At 42.7% G+C, this 22,167-nt stretch overlaps 1 protein-coding gene across 1 annotated transcript; it reads left to right on the top strand.

The window, feature by feature from the left end:
- Window positions 1–327: 327 nt before the first annotated feature.
- On the top strand, window positions 328–21,890 carry LOC121381931. The gene is made up of 3 exons (XM_041511356.1): window positions 328–476; window positions 17,620–17,755; window positions 21,363–21,890. The coding sequence occupies exons 1-3, from the start codon at window positions 402–404 to the stop codon at window positions 21,566–21,568; spliced, it is 417 nt and encodes a 138-aa protein (XP_041367290.1). The 5' UTR covers window positions 328–401; the 3' UTR covers window positions 21,569–21,890.
- The last annotated feature ends 277 nt before the right edge of the window (window positions 21,891–22,167 follow it).

Genomic DNA, 22,167 nt, shown 5'->3' with positions numbered 1-22,167 from the left:
GTTTGTTTCATTGAATGAAACCATTTACTGGCTGGGTTGCAAACTAAAAATAACACTTTTGTTGGGGTTTTTTTAAAAAGATAATCGATCAGACGAAGTATGACATACCTTTCCGGTCACTGTTTGCACGGGCCATATAAGTTTGTAGGTTTACACTAAGAAATTTGCACAATTAATTTAATATTCAGAATGGAAGCGACATGACCATTATGCTATATTTATGCAATTATTTTCACAGAAGTAGATTAAAAAAGATATACGATTTATGGAATCATTACAGTTTTGGAGAGGTTAAAACCAAACTAAACTGACTCCCCTAATTAACTAATGGATGGGTCCAGATATATAAGGCAGAATGCACGGACCAATTGTCAAGTTTCATTTGGTGAATACATGGCGCAATGTCGCGACAGAGATCATCCGAGAAATACACAGAACAAAATGGCGGAAAGGGTTTCCTGGCGACACTCAAAGAGGTAAAGTCACTTATTTACCATGCATGTGAAATATTTCAACGTAGGGTGGCAGGTCGAAACCACCCAGCTCAGCGAATTTTGGAAGGACTTTGATTTGGCACTGTCACTAACTCTAGTTCACCAAGATAAACCTCGCGTGCAAGCGCAAACAGCGAGGTTTATCCTGTCTAGGCATTCCGCCATTAGCAGCTTCTGACAACGGTTCCGAGGAATTTTGCTCGGAACGAAATTGCGGTCAAAATAACGATTACCATCACGTTTCCACACCCTAATCATATATTGTGATATATTTCGAGCTCACTGAGACCAAGAAATACTTACTTTGAAACAATCTTCACTTTGAATTAAAGGAAAAAAAGTCCGACTTTACCGAGCGGATTCTAGCAGACAATTACGCTGGCAGACAATTTCAGCTGACACGCATGGCGACGTTCTAAACACCGGACTCATACGCCTTTCAAACACACCGATATGCTAATTATGGAAAAATATCCGCCCGGTCCCCCCTTCCCCTAACCCTAACCTTAACCCCAGCCATAATCCCAACCCTAACCCTAACCCTAACCCTAACCCTAACCCTCAACCCTAACTAAAAATAATAATGGAGGGGACCGGGCAGATATTATACCCTAATTATTAGTATTCACTATAACTTAAGAATTTCAGAGTTTAAAAGAGTATCTTTATATAAAAAAACCCCACACAAAATCAAATAACAACCAAGACTCATTTTTATGTCTTAAAAGGTCTTCGAAAGGAGTATGAGTCCGGTGTTTAGAACGTCGCCATGCGTGTCAGCTGAAATTGTCTGCCAGCGTAATTGTCTGCTAGAAAGTGGCTGCTAGAATCCGCTCGGTAAAGTCGGACTTTTTTTCCTTTAATTCCAATCTAATTAAAATTAGCTCCACTATTACATGTGGATCTAAAGACAGCCAGTTGGAGCTCATGTCCACCAATCAAAACCTTACTTGCAGAATCCTGCCAGTGATTTAAAACTAACAACACTGCGTAGTCCTCAATGTCCAGGTAACATTTCGTCTGTAAATAATAATTTAAATATTGACCAATCACACTTCGCCTTTTATAACGTTATTTGGGAGCATACACATTTAAAAATATCGGGCGAGTCTATTTTAGTGGCCGCAGTACAGCGAACCATACCAATACGTACGGGGTGGGTTATCAGTCTTCGATTTTACATTACAAATTATTTATTTTAGAAAATAAAACACGTTTTAAGGCATTCGTAATTCACACGAAACATGTCGTATACCTTCAGGATAATTCGGAATGTTTTCAAATTATTTTTAAATCACTGGCAGGATTCTGCAAGTAAGGTTTTGATTGGTGGACATGAGCTCTAACTGGCTGTCTTTAGATCCACATGTAATAGTGGAGCTAATTTTAATTAGATTGCTTTAATTCAAAGTGAAGATTGTTTCAAAGTAAGTATTTCTTGGTCTCATTGAGCTCGAAATAGATCACAATATATGATTAGGGTGTGGAAATGTGATGGTAATCGTTATTTTGACCGCAATTTCGTTCCGAGCAAAATTCCTCGGAACCGTTGTCCAGAAGCTGCTAATGGCGGAATGCCTAGACAGGATAAACCTCGCTGTTTGTGCTTGCACGCGAGGTTTATCTTGGTGAACTAATGGCGGAATGCCTAGACAGGATAAACCTCGCTGTTTGTGCTTGCACGCGAGGTTTATCTTGGTGAACTACAACTAACCCCTAACCCTATTTATGTTAAGTATTTATAATGTTCTTTATACGTGACAGTGCCAGAGGAAAGGCCTACCCAATTTGGATGTTTACAAATATTTTTCTTGGGAGAGTACCCCCCCCCCCCCCTAGAAACTTCGCTTCCCAGTCTCGACCGCCCCCCTCCCCCGCCCCCCTCCCCCGCATTATTAATCCTGACAGCACCGTAGGTCCTACTAGATATTATTCGTTTTATGCAATTTAAATAAAGTGGAAATAATTCCATATTCCCCCTCGCCCTTAGGAGTACTGCATGCTGGCCTCTACTAGCCCGAGTACTGTGGTCGTAATAGAGCAAGACGGACATACGGACAGTTATAAAGCTTTCTTCATAAATGTCCGTGCTGCTTTGTTAAGGCCAGTACTATGGGCTACAGCCTCTATTTAGTAACTAACAGTGGCCAGATTCCTGCTGGCAGCATACAGGCGATGGAAAGTGTTAATGTAATTATTGTAAGTTGTAATTCGAAGCTTGTTTGCGAATAACTTGGTCTAAAGGCGACGTCATACGATACGAGTGCCTCGTACAAAAATAACCGACTGCACGGCAGCCGATGGAATCTTAATTTTGTCTTTATCACAGTTATTCTAGTTCGAGGCACTAGCGTCGTGTGGTGTTCCCCTTGGTATTATTGGTCGGGGAGCCACACTTGAAAGAAAAAAAGAGCTCAAAATCAGATTTAAGATGAACCCTTCTGCTATACTTTTTATTTTGATATTTTCAAGTGCGGGACGTAGCCCATTGGGAAAACGCTCGCTTGATGCGCGGTCGGTCTAAGATTGATCCCCGTCGGTGGGCCTGTTGGGATATTTCTCGCTCTAGCCAGTGCACCACGACTGGTATATCAAAGACCGTGGTATGTGCTATCCTGTCTGGGATGGTGCATATAAAAGATCCCGTGCTACTAATGAAAAAACGTAGCGGGTTTCATCTCTATGACTGTGTCAAAATAACCATCCAATAGCCGATGATTAATACATTAATGTGCGCTTGTGGTGTCGTTAAACAAAACAAACTTCTTTTATTTTGATATTTTTAAATAGCATAGATATTTTGAATGAAGGATTGATTGGTCTGCAAATCGATTTCTATTGCTAAAGAAAGTTATCCTATAGCATCTCCATGCATGTAGACCATACATTTTTGACATAATGAACCGAATAGTGATTATTTTTCAAACTAAAATTATGTTTTACATTTTGATGAAGCTTAGCATACATGTAGCACATATTATAGGGAACATTTTTAAAGTTACATTATTTGGTTACCATATTATAATATCATGTACAAATGTGAAATACAAGCTCAAATGCACTTTTTAAAAAGTCGTGTGTGTTCGCTATGAACGGATATCGCCAAACGTATACGCTTGATTCGTCGCCTGTGCCGCCATAGCTCGGCAAAGCACTATAACGACAGCCTGTTGTCAGTTTCAGTTAACACGTGCGTTTGCCGATTTCAAATTGTAGGGTTCGTCTCAAAAAATTCAGAGAAATCTTGCGCTGTAGTTAAAACCGGTTTGATCTTGACAACGTATTATCGACAGTCGTACCTTCCTATTTCAGAATTGATATTTTATAAAGTGTTAGTAGAACTTTCAAAGTTTAGTTTGTATACTAGTAACACATTAATAATATATATATTTTAAAAATAAAATATACTAAAGTAGACAAAACGTTTTCACTTAATTTTATGTGTTAAAATCAACAAATTCAAATATTATTTCGTTTGGAAAGGGTAAAGTTGGGGGGGGGGGGTTTAACGACATCAAAGTTAGAGCATATTGATTTAATAATCATCCGACCCCATACAACCGTAAATAAAATGTGTTGAGTGCGTCGTTAAATAAAACATATCCTATCCTTCCTTCCATCTGCTGTTGGATGTCTAACATTTGGTAATTTTGACATATAATCTTAGAGAGGAATCGGGTGCATGTGCAGGGGGAGGGTATTGAAGGTCGAAACCCTTACTTGCCCAAGCTTAAAAAAAAATTGAAATGTATATTTGGGGGAAGCATGGCCCCATATAAACTTCGCTTAAGTCTATAACCCCAAGCCCGCAGAAATCCCTGCACACGCGCCTTGGAAACCCGCTACATTTTTTTTTTAGCAAGGGATTGTTTATATGTACCATCCCACAGACAGGATATCACATTCCATGGTCTTTTTGTATACTCGCCGATGGGGATCGATCCTAGACTGATCGCGCATTTCCAAAAAACACCTTTTTAGGTCTAAATAATGAATAAAAATAACATATAGTCTTGAAAAATGTTACGTAAATCGAACACGGTACCCTCTTCCTCTACCCCTAGAGCGTTACGTAATTAGTAACACCCCCTTACATGTAACGCGTATGCCAACAGCTGGCCACTGTCAAAATTTCAAGGTAAAATTCCCCACTCGCCGACCCCTGGAAACGCGTTGTACCATACCTCTATGGATATAAATATGTTTTGGAGATATAAGACGACCCCTCAATCAAGACAGTTAAATGTTTTCTTAAATTGCGAAATCTCACGTGATCTCTTGTTGGGGAATTCTATACTTGTGATAAGCCAATGAAAATCGAGATCGGTACGAGCGTCAAGTGTTCCACTTCCAAAATCATGGCTTTGTTTTTGACCTGGATAAGCCAGCGTAGTGAAACCAATGCAGAGTGCAGCGTCGTATATGCACCAAACGTAATTGTATTTTCTGTTCTATATGCTTAGATAATAAAAATATTCCAGGGAATGTAGTTTAAAATTAAAAGTAATTTAAAACATTGCACTAGCATATGAGGCCATTGATCAGTATTAATGTTAAAATTAGGAAAGAGTTCGGCCCGTACCCTTCTATACCAAAGGCTCTAAAGACGAACCCTAACCCTATATGTAAAACTACCCTAACCATTGAGGGGGTGGGGGGTGGGGGTGGGGTACGGTTCGAACTCGTGCCGACCAACACAACAGCACCCTAACAAGTTATTGACGTCATATAACACCGTCTCTCCTATATTTGGCATTGTAATTTATAGCTAGTGAAATGTCCGAGTGTCGTCGTTGGTGGAGATTGTGATTTATAGCTTGTGATTTATAGCTAGTGAAATATCCGAGTGTCGTGTAGTTTGTACCGGTGTAGCAGGCTCAAACCACTCCCCTCAGATTTCACTCTAGAGTGATTTGGGCCTAGGCTCAGATCACTCTAGAGTGATTTGAGCCTAGGCTCATATACTGTACATACTAGAAGTCTTAGGAGGAACAGAAAGTTTTGTTAATAATAGTTATAAATTTACATAGCTTTCTTTGGATGCCAATTTTTTTACAATTAAAAAGCTGCTTAAATTTATGAATATTTGGTCTAATGGTGTAATATTTATATATTTATATCTTTCTTCAGTAAATTTTGTACAAAACAAATAAATAATGAAATTCATCACCAACGTCATCAGTAGAACAATAAATACATTTTCTCTCTGCATATAAAATATTGGACCACCTTCCTGTCTCAGTAGGTAAAAAGTGATTAGCAATACGAAATCTAAGAAATACATTACACATAGTTTTATCCAATATATTAAAATACTTTTCCAAATTCAAGTTCTCTTTAAATATTCTGTAAGTTAAACCTTTATTAGATTTTGAAAGATCGCTTTGCCAGTTCTGCAAAAACTGGTCCGAGTCTGTTTAATGTTTTTAACCACGTAATTGACCTAAACGTTTGCTTATCCCAAATATTGTTTAATCTAAGCCTATAAAATATATCTCTAACATTAATAATCTATTTATGGTTTGTTCCACATTGTAAATAGTCATAAAATAATAGTTTGTAGATCTGTACTGATGGCTTGGAAGGTTTATCTGTCAAAAGACGATCCCCAAAATACGCAATAACAGTATAAGTAACAGTGGTTTTCTTCCAAACTCCCAATACAACATATAAATAGGGGTACTTTTTCTTGCATTTGCTAAGTATCGTAAAAACTGGATATGTAAATTTTCTAATACATTAATGTTATCAAATCCCCAGATTTCACAACCATAAAGTAATATAGGAACAACAATTGCATCAAATAATTTTAAACGATATTCAATGGACAAACAGTATTCATTTGATTTCTTTAAAATATAAAACATGGTTTTGCGAGCCTGCTGTGCTAAATATTTTTTGCATGTTAAATTTTTTTTTTTTTTTCGAACCATATTCCTAAATATTTATATTCGCTTACATTTTCAATCTCAAGAGTACCTAAGTGGAAAACTTTCTTATAGTCCTTTTTTGTACCTCCGAATATAAAAATCTTTGTTTTTGTTACGTTTACTGTTAGTTTCCATGTTTTACAATGTGTCATAAGAATTTAACATGTGCTGAAGGTCACTTTCGTTTCTTGTCAATAGGGCTGTATCATCAGCATATAACATAATAAATAGTGTTAGACCAATGTCAAGATATATATCAAAATCAAAAGCACTAATTGTAATTCCTTTGCACTGTTGAGACTTCAAATAGTCCTCCAAATCATTTAAAACAAGGAGAATAAAAGAGGTGATAAGTTTTCTCCTTGCCTCACGCCAGTGTCACAAGTAAAATATTTAGAAAGTTCACCGTTCTTTCTAACACATGATTTAATTCCACTATTCATACTATGAACTATTCTGAAATTTTTTCCATCAATGTTATATTTCAATAGTTTGGACCAAAGTCCTACTCTCCATATAGTATCAAAAGCTTTTTTTTTAGGTCAACAAAAGCACAATCTAATTTTTCTTTTGTTCTTTTTAACAATTCAGTTATTGCATAAAGTAAGAAGACGTTATCATTAGTGGAATAACCTTTTCTGAAACCAGCTTGGGATTCCGATAAAATATTATTCTTTGGGTTGTGAGTAGTGTTCAATAAAGTATTCAGTATAGTGTCGCTCTCTGTCTGGCCAACAGCGTCTTTGAAGTTATTTTGTAGAGTCGCATTCCATCTGCGTTGCTTTGTTTTATATTGATGACACGTGAACGATGTTGGGTTGTCTTGAGTATTGCAGTTCACTTTCAGTTCAATTGCACAGTGAATATCCGAATATAGTGGGTTGAAATCGCACACCTTAAAATTATATACAAAACTAAAAACGTCATGCGTAGCAATGGCGTAGTCTACAGTACTTACACCTTTACATGTTACTTTCCCGACATACTTATCATCGCCAATCCTCCCATTTAAAATATAAAGATTGTTCATTTTACACATTTCAATAAGTTTGTAGCCATTATTATTTGGTTTCCCGTTATCTTGGTTATGTCTTTCAGTTGGTACATGTAAGGATTGTAAAATATTACTATCATCCATGCAGTTGAACATAATATTATTGTTATTAAAACACACTATATCATTGTCAATATTTACATAATCAGATAACAAGTTAGTTCTGGCATTAAAGTCACCAAGAAGAAGTAACGGGATATTCAATAGTAAGTGTTCACTTATTTCTGAGTTTATTGTTTGAAACGTATCTTCATTATTGTATGGTGATCCTTCAGGTGGGATATAAACAATTCCAACTATCATACTTACATTGTTGCTTAGCAACTCTGAATTGATTCTAAACCATAATATATACTTAGATTTACCATCTACAGTAAAATCAACATTATTTACATATTTTGTTTTAACCGCTAAACCAATACCACCAGACGATTTCACCGAGTGACATTTTCTATTTTTCAATAAATGTATAACCAGGTATTTCTAGGAAGTCTAAATCGCTGGTTTTCGTTTCACAGATATATACTCTTCAAAAAAAGAAACGCAAAAGGGTACAAATGGGTTATAACTCCGATTTTATGTTTCCTACCGGTTCATGTTTTGTGAATATAAGGTCATTGCATGTCCCAAACACATCCCCACGGTTACATTCGATAAAACGCAGCTACTGTACAATAAAGTTCCAAAATGTGAATATTCGCAAAAACGCAGCCACGTGCAAACCATGTCACCACTGCACGTGCGTTGTCTGCACGTGCAACATGAACACCGACAGTATAAATGTGCAGGGTGTTCGCTTGCCTGGCCTCTGTATCTGGCCGACAGTTGACAATCCAGGACATGCCACGTCTCAGTGAACCGCAGAGAAACAATGCCATCGGCCGACTAGACGCAGGCGAATCCAGAACGGCCGTTGCCAGGGCATTCCATGTGTCCCCAAGCACCATCTCCAGACTGTGGGACCGTTACCAGCAACATGGATCAACACGTGACCTCCCTAGATCCGGTCGACCACGGGTCACTACCCCCGGGCAGGACCGCTACATCCGGGTACGCCACCTTCGGGAACGATTGACTACTGCCACCTCCACAGCCGCAGCAATACCAGGTTTGCGCAGGATATCCGACCAGACCGTACGGAACCGCCTACGTGAGGTAGGAATTCGTGCCAGACGTCCAGTTCGAGGTGTCATCTTAACATCACAACACCGTCGACTCCGACTGCAGTGGTGCCAGTTTCATCGACAATGGCCTCAACTGCGATGGAGACAGGTGTGGTTCAGTGACGAGTCCCGATTTCTGCTCCGACGTCATGATGGAAGATGTCGCGTGTATAGGCGTCGTGGTGAACGTTATGCGGCAAACTGCGTGCAGGAAGTGGACAGATTCGGCGGGGGTAGTGTCATGGTGTGGGCAGCCATCTCACACACTGGCAGAACTGACCTGGTCCACGTGCAGGGCAACCTGAATGCACAGGGCTACATTGACCAGATCCTCCGGCCACACATCGTTCCAGTTATGGCCAACGCCAACGCAGTGTTCCAACATGACAACGCCAGGCCTCACACAGCACGTCTCACAACGGCTTTCCTACAGAACAACAACATTAATGTCCTTCCTTGGCCATCGATATCACCGGATTTGAACCCAATTGAGCATCTATGGGACGAGTTGGACCGACGCCTCCGACAGCGACAACCACAGCCCCAGACCCTGCCCGAGCTGGCAGCAGCCTTGCAGGCCGAGTGGGCCACCATCCCCCGGGACGTCATCCGTACTCTGGTTGCTTCAATGGGCAGGCGGTGCCAGGCAGTTGTCAACACACGCGGAGGCCACACCCGGTATTGACTCCAGATGACCTTGACCTTGGTGGTGTGTCCTATCACTTACTCACAATGGACTAGAGTGAATTGTGAACAATCCTGCAACATTTGGTAATTATCGGACTCACCATTCAATAATTAAATCAATTCTCCAAATGTTACGACAATGTGGTTTTGCGTTTCTTCTTTTGAAGAGTATATATACACATACACACATACACATATATACACACACTTATGATGAAATATAAATATACAGCGGCTAACACATACCTTGTTTGGAGTCATTCCTCGTTGTCTTATGCAGGTAGAATAGCTCCGAATTTACAATCTTGTAGTTTCCAGCCTTCTGTCAGACGTTCGCCTTTTTACCCCGATCTCCAGTGCACCAATCTGGGTACTGTTTGGTGTGTAAGAACGTCCGTATTTCGTCGAAATCCATGGTTTGAAGCAGTGGAAGTGGAAGTGGAACTTTTTTCCCGTGCCCCTCTCCAAAAAGGTTCAGGCACTCCCACCATGGATTCATGTTCTGACCTCGCCAGCCCACGGTTCTATGGCGGGAGGGGGGGGGGGGGGGGAGGGGTAGTTGTATGATGGGGACATATATTATATATCTGGTAAGACCATTATATTTACTTTAAGGGAGTGGTCAATACTGTAGTTATATTTATTTATATACACCTATATGGTATATTATTTAAATTATAATATAAACAAGTTTCTAATGCACCAATATAAATCATAAATTCGGGCTATAGCATTTAAAATATAATTATTTGGTGCTAATTTTTGAACGGGCTAGTCAAATTATTTATATTACAATAATAATATAATTTAATTTAAATTAGTTACCTATTCTTAGCCCTCGAGGAAGGAGGTTGGCATAGGTGGGGGAGGCATCGCGCCCAATCTAGCCAGCGTAAAACACCAGGCTAAGCCCAAAAAGCCGGCCGGATTTCCGCGGGGCAGGCGTGCCGGGGAGGGGGGGGGGGGGAAGGGAGGCCTCCTACCAGGCATTACTATCGGTCAAAACTGCCTACGCCCTACCGCGCCCAAAAGGCATCCTATCACGGCGTCCCTCCCCCATCCCGTCCATCTCAAGGTTATCCATACAGCTAGTTGGACAAGATTAAAATGTTGATATGAAAGGGAGGAAGGGTGGATATGATAGGATAGGATAGGATATGAGTTGAGAAACCCGCCAATCACGTCCGGACAGAAGCGGTGGCAACGCATCCCTGGATTCGTCGTTGTTGTTAACTGGCTCCGAGGTGTCTCGCTGGATTCCTCATGCAGTCGTACGCGTACACCCGCTAGGGTGCGTCACTTACACGGATGACAAAGTCATTGCTATATAAACCTTGGTGTCGTCCAGATGACCACTCAGTCGATTCTTGGGTTTCTTACCTCGACCTTCAGACAATGAAGTTGTCAGCGAGAACGTGGTGATTTCTCTACCCCCCACCCTGGGGGCTGTGTTGCGTGTACTTGGCCCACTAGTCAAGTACCGCATTGAACACAACGGAGACAGTGCTGTTGTAACCTTGAGTTACGGAGCTACCAACTCATCAGTATCGAAGAGGAGGAACCGGAGGCGGTGACCTAAGACTTCGCAGGGGGGACCAAACCTGGCGGCTCAACCGCCAGGAGCGGTCCCACCTGCCCCGAAGAGGAAGATCAGACCAACGGGAGCGAGACAGGGTGATCCAAACCCGGTGGCTAAACCACCGGGGGCGGTTCACTCTGCGCAGCCGCTCCCAGTTTCTGACCGGAAGCACTCGCCAGGAGCGGAACAGGGGGGACCAAAGCTGTCAGCTCCACTGACAGTGGCGATCCCTCCTGACGACCCACCTGCTGAGATGGAAACTGGACACGTCATCGTGACGGACCCCCCAGCGAGCCCACAAGCGCCTTCCATTGCTGCTGTTGCCGACCCTGCAGCCGGACGGGAGTCCAAGAGGAGGAAGATGTCAACGGTATCCGAACCGGGGACACTCGACCAATCCGAATGGACTATGGTCTGTGACAACATCCCATCCAAATGGCAGGGTGCTATCCACGGCGATTTCACCGACACCAACCAATTGAAGGGACTTTGGAACGAAAACAACTGGCGAAATCTACCCAACGGAACTGGAAAATACCAACTTCACCCAACAGGATCTGGCAACCAGATCCACGTGACTGCACAACAGGACGGACTGTTCAGGCAAGGACTCTTGATACCGGATATGTCCAACTCTACGATCCATCGTATCCTCAAGATAGTGTTGAGAGATATATATCCGGCAGCCATCTACAGGAATATCAAGGTCTTGATTGAAGGACTCCCCAACTTCAGGCCTGGGCAGTCCATCACCTCGCCATGAGTCCTGTTATACCAACCTCCTACCAACCTCCTTTGCCTCCATGAGTAACCTCTTTTTTTTTGGGCTAGTTAGACTTTAAACGTTTTCGAAGCAGTTCAAAATTCTATGTTTATTTTTTTTATAAGTAGTCTAACTTTTTGGCCGAGCAGTCTTAACTATTTTTGGTTAAATTTTAGAGTCCGGACATGTTTTGGATGCAGTTACTCTTTGTAGACTTAGGTAAAATACAGACTTCACCGAGGAATCGAAATTCAGCCAATCAGAGCACGGCTCCCACTCGGTGTACTTCAAGTTTACGAAGTGTCTGCTATTTGGTCCGCGCTCGCGTCGACCTTACTAAATGGCTTTATTCCAAATTCCGCCCACCTCAAACTTATCCCATCCCCCCCCCCCCCCCTGCTCCGGAGTTAGTCACTGGCGAAGTCAGAGGCTAAATCCGTGGTGGGCGTGCCTGAACCTCTGTGGATAGGGGCACGTTAAAAGAGTTTCCCAGTTCCCAGCTCAGTCGATTCTTGCTTTTTCCAATCTATTTTCGCGATGATGACGGACGTTAGCCCTTGCTCTCTCGATCTGCGCCCCCCACCTGGGGGGACTGATGAAGACGTATGGAATGCTGCTAGAATACCGGGTCTCGTACACCGGGTCACGGGCAACCGTGACCTTGGTGTACGGAGACCGGATTCAGAAGAAAGGAAGGTGGAGGAAGAGGAGACGTGTGCCAGCGGCGGCGCAGGGGGGGGGGGGTCAAAACCGGTGGCTAAACCGCCGGCGGCGACTCCTTCTGTTAGACCGCCGAACACCGCCCACCAGAGGAAGACGACCCAGATAGAAGAGGTTCCGGCCCCGGCTGTCTCGGCTACCGTCCCCTTGGAAGAAGACGAATTGGACGAGCCTGACACAGCCATCTGTGTCACCCCGTCCAATCGGCCTCCTGCACCTACTCCTACTCAAGCGCTTCCGGACGTGTCGCCGATCCTGTCGACGACACCCGTTGAGGCGCAGGCCCGGAAGGAGCCAGTTGTGAAGAGGAGGAAGGCGAACACTCCCCCGAGTGCAACTCCACCCAAGCCAACTTGCCCCTCTAAACCGCCGCAGCCGGAGACAGAACCAGAGGGATGGTGGTCACTGCAGGCCGGCCTTAAAATCACCTTAAAAACCTTTTGGCTGAGCAGTCTTAACTACTTTGGGTTAAATTTTAGAGTCCGGACATGTTTTGGATGCAGTTACTCTTTGTAGACTTAGGTAAAATACAGGCTTCACCGAGGAATCGAAATTCAGCCAATCAGAGCACGGCTCCCACTCGGTGTACTTCAAGTTTACGAAGTGTCTGCTATTTGGTCCGCGCTCGCGTTGACCTTACTAAATGGCTTTATTCCAAATTCCGCCCACCTCAAACTTACACCCCCCCCCCCCCCCTCCTCCTGCTCCGGAGTTAGTCACTGGCGAAGTCAGAGGCTAAATCCGTGGTGGGCGTGCCTGAACCTTCGTGGGTAGGGGCACGTAAAAAGAGTTGCCCGTTGCCCGTCGCTATTCGTTATCCCGCCATGGAACCGTGGGCTGGCGAGGTCAGAACAGGAATCCATGGTGGGCGTGCCTGAACCTTTTTGGATAGGGGCACGTAAAAAGTTTCCTTCCTACTATTCGTTAGGTAGACGGTTCCAAGTAGTAGTCCGGTTATTTTCTTTTAATTATATTAAATAAGGACTACTTAAATTAATACCTGTTTAAAACCTATTTATTAAAAAGAAAATTACATGTAAAATTAAAACATTAGTTAAAATGCTAAGAGGAAGTATATGCTAAGAGGAAGTATATTTCATAACTAAAATAAATATTAAAACAAAGGGAAGTAATCCATTCTCAACTCAATGTGAACAGTCACTCCCTAAGCAAAACAGACAGCCACATACAATATACCACTCAAACAACTATCAGTCCGGCCGGCGCCCGGATAGAGACCACACTGCCAGGTGTGAGTCCCACCATAAACGACGCCAGTCTAGACACCTTGCATACACAACACACTCTATCATACTATATAAAAGTTTTAAAAAAAAAATGGAAGAGGGGTGGGTCCGCCGGCACCAATGTGCCGTTGTGGCCAACCTCACAGCCAAAGACTTACCAGGTCTGGTACCGGCATATCGTTGCAAGCTGCAAGAATCCCAAAGCCAGTCTCCCAGCCGCAGTGTATCCGGCCAATACCTATATAATATTTATTGTTGCCCGAAGATGCATGATTCACATACTTACCACCAGTGCCAGCCCAGCCGGCCTCCAAACTAATACTACCAACCTAGATCCTTATACCAGTCTCTTTAATGTATTTAATTATAGCTTTATTTATTTCTATTTTACAATATTTAGGCGGATTAAACATAACTATTGGATTAAATGGAATACTATATTTAATAAAAATACTTTTAAGTGTTATTCTCTCCCCACTATACCGATTGCAGTAGAATAGAAAATGGCGAGCATTGTCCACCCTACCGCAACCGATGCAGTTGGTTTACTTAGTTTGTTAATTCTAGCTCTGCTCTCGTTTAGACCCATAAAAACTCCTAAACGGAGTCTAGTAATTAATTTAGTAGTCTGTTGATCTAAATAAGTAGGACTTTCACTATTTACTTTAGATTTAATTAGATAGTGCCACAGTTTTTTTTTTTCCTGTCCCACTCAATCTGCCAAAACGAAATTAACTTACTGTGTGCTGCGGACATAATTTCATTTCAATTAAGGTTTTGAAGCAGTGGGAGTGGAGTGGGAACTATTTTCTCGTGCCCCTATCCACAGAGGTTCAGGCACGCCCACTACGGATTTAGCCTCTGACTTCGCCAGTGACTAACTCCGGAGCAGGAGGGGGGGGGGGGGGGGGGTAAGTTTGAAGTGGGCGGAATTTGGAAGAAAGCCATTTAGTACGGTCAGCGCGAGCGCGGACCAAATAGCAGACACTTCATAAAGCTTGAAGTACACCGAGTGGGAGCCGTGCTCTGATTGGCTGAATTTCGATTCCTCGGTGAAGCCTGTTTTTTACCTAAGTCTATGAAGAGTAACTGCATACCAAAACATGTCTGGACTCTAAAATTTAACCCAAAGTAGGTAAGACTGCTCAGCCAAAAGGTTTTAAGGTGATTTTGAGCAATTGAAACGGGCGCCAAAGTAAAATGCGTTAGACTGCTTATAAAAAAAAATAAACATAAGAATTTTGAACTGCTTCCAAAACGTTTAAAGTCTAACTAGCCCCCAAAAAGTTGGTACTCACGGAGGTGAAGGAGGTTGGCAAAGGGGAGCACGGCACGGTGTTCCGATGAAGTTAACAGCGTCGAAATGCGGGATGACCGACCGATATGGGGATGCTGCTAGCGCCTTGGCTGTTGAGCGGTACTCTTCCCCGGCTGTGATCTTGATCATTCGATGTATGGTCGGGTTGTCCATTTCTGGGAGTAGCGTCCTTGGTTGTAAATTCCTTTTCGGCGTACTGTAAAACAGAGACCTCGGCCATCCCGCATTGTGACGTGGTGGAAACAGTAGTCTCCCTCTGTCGGGCTCGTTGGTAACGGTTGAAAATGCCTCGTGCTTAGGTTGCGTGAAGAGGAAGTTGACGTCCTCGATGTTGGTTTTGGAGAGCTGAGCGTGGCGTGCTGTTAGTTTGCCGGCCTTCAGTGACCAAGGTTCGTCCCCATCCATGTCCGGCTTCGGTGGTTGACTCGGAGGGCCTGGCTTGTCTGGTTGGCCACTCGGGGGAGTGGTTGCCTTCCGCTTCACCATGGCAATCTTTCGGGCCGGCGCCTCAACGGGTGCTGCCTGTATAATCGGCGGCACAACCGGAGGCGCTGAAGTCCTGGCCTGTGGAGTGGGTCTAGTCAGACCTTTGGTTGAAGTCGGGACGTCCGGGGCTGGTGCCTCTTCCGATCCTGTCTTCTTCCGGGGTACGGCGGTTGGCGGCACAACAGAAGGAGTCGCTGCCGGCGGTTTAGCCGCCGGTTTTGGCTCCCCCTGTGCCTTCCCTGTCGCACGTCTCCTCCTCCTCCATCTTCCAGTCTTCGGTGGTACCGGGTCCCCGTACACCAAGGTCACGGAAGCCCGTGACCCGGTATACGTGACCCGGTACTCCAGTAACGCTCCATAGCTGGCTATCGATCCCCCCAGGTGGGGGGGTAACTCGAGAGAGCAGGCGCACACGTCTTGTCTCATCGTAAGCCGTAGTAGCAGTGGAAAGGGACATTTCGCTTATACGGTATATATAACATATTGGCAAGTTTACTCACCTCGATCTACCTACTCCAAATCAGAGAACTTCCGTTTGCCCCTTACATAGATTAAAACAGTATGCAGTTTAATAGCACGACCATTAATTTAGAGAACGGGATTATCTTCTAATAGGACCAAATCGTCCCGCCCTCGAACATCGCATGAATGTAAGTTCCGGTGAGAAGATTAGGATGTGTTGATTGCAATGAGCTCACACACAAGCAAGTATATGGTAGTGTTTGAGGGTGTCCTAGGCTACCTGATCAACTTAAGTATAATGTTAGAAGAAAAATAGGTTAAGTGTCAAGCGTATATGAAATAAAGCGCATGTTTACACAATAAATGAAAACACACAGGCATTATTATTGACTTATGAGCCACTGTTAAAACTGTACATACAAATGGTAATAATAAAACATATACATATATGAACATTCACCATACGTAAGCAATACGTATTCAATTAGGCCATATATATAGTTATTTGATTCCCTCGTTTACGGAATTTTCTATGATATAAATAAACATAATTGTAGCTCATGCCACACTATAGCATAAACCAAAGCGCTTGTATCCACATTTGCATTCATAAACAAACATTTCATTTTTTTTTTTTTAAATTGATATTTAAATTTTGTTTTAGTTATTATTGTTATTTTAATTTTTTTTATTTTAGTCTTTAAATTAGAGAATATTGGACTTGTCTGTCAATCGTCAATCTGCTACTATATATACTAGTATATAGTACCATATATATATATGTTATATATATATTTCAACGACACTGATTAATAATCTGCACGAAATTTTAATTTATTCACTTGCCATTAATGTTACTGTAGTATAGAATTATATCAATAACAAATAATATTCATAATATATCACATGCTCTATATTACATCTTACACATGGAGATAAATCGTTACCGATTTGATCGGGCTGCTGGTGCTCCCTTGCACCTGCCAGTGCAGGCGGTCCCTCCTCTCCCCTCCCCCTACCTTTCCTGTCATGGACGAAGGAGCCGGCCAAGGCCGGCTCTTGTGCCCACGACAGGCGTGCGTTACAACAGCTTGTTCTGAATGTGCACGTAAAACCCTATGACATGACATGACATGATAAATCGTTCTGCATTAATATACTAGGGGGAGTGATTTCAGCCTGCAAGGGGGGAGTGATTTGAGCCTAAGGGGAGTGATTTGAGCCTAGGCTCAAACCACTCTAGAGTGATTTGAGCCTCCTACACCGGCCTCGGTGGCGTCGTGGCAGGCCATCGGTCTACAGGCTGGTAGGTACTGGGTTCGGATCCCAGTCGAGGCATGGGGTTTTTAATCCAGATACCGACTCCAAACCCTGATTGAGTGCTCCGCAAGGCTCAATGGGTAGGTGTAAACCACTTGCACCGACCAGTGATCCATAACTGGTTCAACAAAGGCCATGGTTTGTGCTATCCTGCCTGTGGGAAGCACAAATAAAAGATCCCTTGCTGCCAATCGGAAGAGTAGCCCATGTAGTGGCGACAGCGGGTTTCCTCTCAAAATCTGTGTGGTCCTTAACCATATGTCTGACGCCATATAACCGTAAATAAAATGTGTTGAGTGCGTCGTTAAATAAAACACTTCTTTCTTTCTTTCGTTGTAGTTTGTGGAACTTGTGATTTATAGCTAGTGAAATGTCCGAGTGTCGTTGTCGTTGTAGTTTGTGGACAGCGTGGAGGGCCTGAAGCGCGTCATCATGTTCCCAGTGAGACTTCAGGACATGGACAGACATCAGCTACCCGCAATGGAGGAGCGACTCCAGCAGTTCCTTGAGGAGGGACGAACCCAGACGTCACGTAAGATACTCCAGTCGTAATCTATATTATAGACAACAGAAGTTCAACGAGGGACTTCGCCCAGACGTCTTGTAAGATACTTCAGTCCTATTCTAAATTATACACAATCGTAGTTCATGGAGGGACTTCCCCAGACGTCACGTAAGATACTCCAGTCCTAATCTAAATTATACACAACCGTAGTTAAAGGAGGGTCTTCCTCAGAAGTCTCGTAAAATACTCAAGTCCTGATCAAACTTACACAACCGTAGTTCCTCGAGCAGAGACCTGCCCAGACATCACGTCAAATACTCAAGTCCTGAGCCCTGTTCCACGAAGCGATCTTGGCCCTAAAATTTCCTAAAGCGCATAGGTACCCTATGCACTTAAGTTGATCTTAGGACTAAGATCGCTTCGTGGAACGGGGCCCTGTTCAGTAATATTATACACAACCGTTGTTCCTAGAGGAGGAACGTCCATACCCCACGCTTATAAACATTTTAGTCTAGACTGCAGGAGTCGGGGACTTCGATCTTTACTGCATTAAAACACAGCTATGTATATAATTATACAGTACTATATAAATATTGTATACATGTTGATAGACTTGCTGAACTGCCTTAAACATCACAACAAGTCCTTGTTGTCCAGACAAAATGGTTGCTTATCACCCGTTCGTATCATCTTCCAATATTAATTTGTTGCACTCATAACGGACATTGTTGTGAGTAGAAGCAATTCACGCAAACGATCGATCGGTTTTCTCGTGTAAAGTACGAGTGCGAATTTCCTTTGTAAACTACGATTGGTTTTTTTCGTAAAGCCAGATGTATCACTGACTTATTCGGCAAAATTCGGTTTATTACCAATGACGATCTATACTCTAAACACAGTAAAAAAAAAACTATCAGGAGAAATTAGTCCACGTGTTTGTTGAGTGTAAGCTATTGTAAGTACATTCAATGCGAATGCGAGTTCTCGCCATGGTCTGCGGACAAAGCGTAAATCATCGTGCCTGGAAATAATTCTTACTCGACATAATGATGGTATTTTATGTTTTTTCTCGATAATAGATAGCAGGGAATTGGACAGATTGGTGCGGGATAGCGTACGAGTTGAGAACTGGGGTCAGAAAGTAACAGAATTGCCGCAAGAGCAAATCTATAAATTAAACAAGAAAAGTGATGTCTAAGACACGGAAACATATTCAGTATATAAATTGTACATAATGAATACAAAAAGACAAAACTAGTACACACACACACCCACACACACACACACACACACACACACACACACACACACACACACACACTAAACACAAAGTGGACCAAGTTTAATACGCAAGGGTTCATGATTAAGGGGATACATGTGTAATACAAAGGAGAAGACATTTAATACAAAATAAGCACATTTAATGCAACATGAAACACGTTTAATACCAAATGGGACGCGTTCATACAAAAGGATACAAGTTTAATACAATAAGATAGACGTTTAGTAAACAATTAAGACATTTAAATAGAAAATGGAACACTTAATGGGCTACTTTTTTCGATTAGCAGCAAGGGATCTTTCATATGCACTATCCAACAGACAGGATGTCACATACCACGGTATTTGATATACCAGTCGTGGTGCACTGGCTAGAGCGAGAAATAGTCCAATGGGCCCACCGACGGGGATCGATCCCAGACCGACCGCGCATCAAGCGAACGCTTTACCACTGGGCTACGTCTCGCCCCTAAAAAGGTCGTTTGTGTCCCATCATGAAAACGTCCACGTACATGGTAACAGAAAACAAGAATGGTGCACCATGCGGAGAAACTTAGTCTTAAACAGTGATACATTAAAAAAATGCAGTGAGACTTTGAGAATGAATGGCAAACGAGACCGTAGACAAGAGGATTGTCCCTAGTTCTTTCTTAGGTTCGTACTGATAGAGAATTATATATATATATATATATATATATATATATATATATAATTCTCTGTCAAAAAAGAAACGTATAGGCGAAATATTCATCTCTTTAATACAAAGTGGCATAATTTCGTTAGTTATGATCGTATCAGTCAAATTTGCCATGAGTATGTGACAATGGTCTTGCTATGGACTGGCAGCAGTGAAGGCGTTTTTGTCACCAAACAGCGTCGCACGATGGCGCTGAAATCAGTACCTTGTGTGGCCACCAGCAGCAGCAGCAATCACTGCGCGACATCTCTTTGGCATAGACTGAATGAGTCTCTGAATCCGGGCACGTGGAATCCTAGCCTATTCTTCCTGCAGTGCATGTGATAGTTGCGGAAGCGTGTGAGGCCTCCGGGTCACGCTGGCGTACACATCTGTCCAGTTCGTCCCATAGGTTTTCAATGGGGTTTGAGATCTGGCGATCTTTATGGCCATGGCAGCACATTAATGTAATTATTCTGTAGGAAATCCATTGTTACACGTGCCGTATACGGCCTGGCATTGTCCTGCTGAAAGAGTTCTCTGTCGATCCAAAATGGGAAGCATGTGACGGCGAAGAATTTCATTCCGGTAGCGTACAGCTGTCAGATTGCCTTGTACGAACACAAATTCATTTCTGCCGGTGTATGAGATGGCTCCCCACATCATGACACTCCCTCCACCGAATCTGTCAACTTGGACAACGCAGTTGTTGGCAAAACGTTCATTGCGGCGTCTGTAAACACGTTGTCGTCCATCACGTCGCTGTAGAAGGAAATGTGACTCGTCGCTGAACCATACTCGCCGCCAGTTTCCCAAGTTCAACCCCTGTACATTCGTGCACCAGCGAACACGTAAATGTCGATGTTGACGTCGCAGGACGGGGCCAACATACGGTCTCCTAGCCCGTAAACCAGCTTCTCGAAGTCGGTTCCGATTGCTTTGTGCAGACACCCTTCTCAAACCAGGTATGCGTCCAGCAGTGTTCGTTGCTGTGGCAGTTCGGTGACGCAAGTGCAGAACCCGGATGTAGCGAGGTCTTCCACTTCTCGGCCGGTCTTCAGCTGATTAAAACTTCTGGTACATGTCTCAAAGACGTGAAATGGTGCTCTAATGGACGTTCATGTGGCGTGCGACTGCTGACTGCGATTCACCTAACTGGAGGCGGCCTATTGCAATGTTTCGATTCGGCAGGCTTAGTCTTGGCATCTTGTAAACTCATCTACGTCGTAATGGAAATGAGGCATCATTGCAGCTTTAAATACCCATCACTACCCCAATCGTTTCCCCGAGTTTCACGTACATTCGCCAAAAGTTAACCATTTCACGCCGATTTCCTGCAATTGTCGCACAACGTGCATTAAATTTGGGCATGCTGTCCCATTCTAAGAACATTAACAAACATGGTCATTCAGCAACATTGTACAAAAACCCCAATATTTTGTAAAATCACTTTAGTTTGCGATTTCGGTAAATGTTTATTTAAGGATTTTTTTTTCTCCATTGCCATATTAGTCAATTGCTTATTATCATACAAAATGGCTACATTTAGTCATTGGATAATAAAATGTTCCTTAAATTAATTACTGTTCGTATTTGTAAATTGGCTAAAACAAACCGTTTAAAAGTGAGCTCTGCCACGTAATGATCACGTGATGACGACATTATCTTTTGTTTCAGAAAACGACCTCTATGCATTGTACACTTTACTTCTGAACGCAAAGAGTGAACTGTTGACAGGATGTGACGTAGCAGGACGAGAGGTTGTTGGCAAAAGTTTCTTGGGAGAACATTTCGCCGAGGTTTCAGAGACTTTACGAAAGATGACGGATCTGTCCGAGTTTTTGAAGAATAACTACGAAACCAGTCTACGGCTTAGTGACTGAAACATAACGCATACGTGAAACATTGATAACCGGGTATTACTAAGTCTTTAATTGTTACCTTAAAACATTTTATATGGTCAACTTTGATTCGTAAAACATTGATATCCGGGTACTGCTACATCTTTAATTGTGACCATAAAGCATTTTATATGGTCAACTTTGATTCTGGTTTTAGTGAAAACAAGATGCTTTTTATATACCGATATAAAAACGTGTTGCGTTTTAATTGAAACTAAATTACTACAAAATCCAGATGTTGAACATTCGACTTTTTTGTTTTTCATAAGATGATTGTATTATCCATAAAATATATTATACTTGCTGACTGAGCTTTGTTGTTGTTTTATTTAACGATGCACTCAACACATTTTATTTATGGTTATATGGCGTCGGACATATGGTTTAGGACCACACAAATATTGAGAGAGGAAACCCGATGTGGCCATTTCATGGGATACTCTTTTCGATTAGCAGCAAGGAATCTTTTATATGCACCATCCCACAAACAGGATAGTACATAACACGGCCTTTAATGTACCAGTCGTGGTGCACTGGCTGGAGCGAGAAATAGCCCAATGGGCCCACTGACGGGGATCGAT

This window comes from Gigantopelta aegis, chromosome 9 (genome assembly GCF_016097555.1).
Source record: "Gigantopelta aegis isolate Gae_Host chromosome 9, Gae_host_genome, whole genome shotgun sequence".
Taxonomy (NCBI): Eukaryota; Metazoa; Mollusca; class Gastropoda; order Neomphalida; family Peltospiridae; genus Gigantopelta; species Gigantopelta aegis.
The sequence above is the reverse complement of the archived record's forward strand: the minus strand, read 5'-3'. Positions and strand labels throughout refer to the sequence as shown.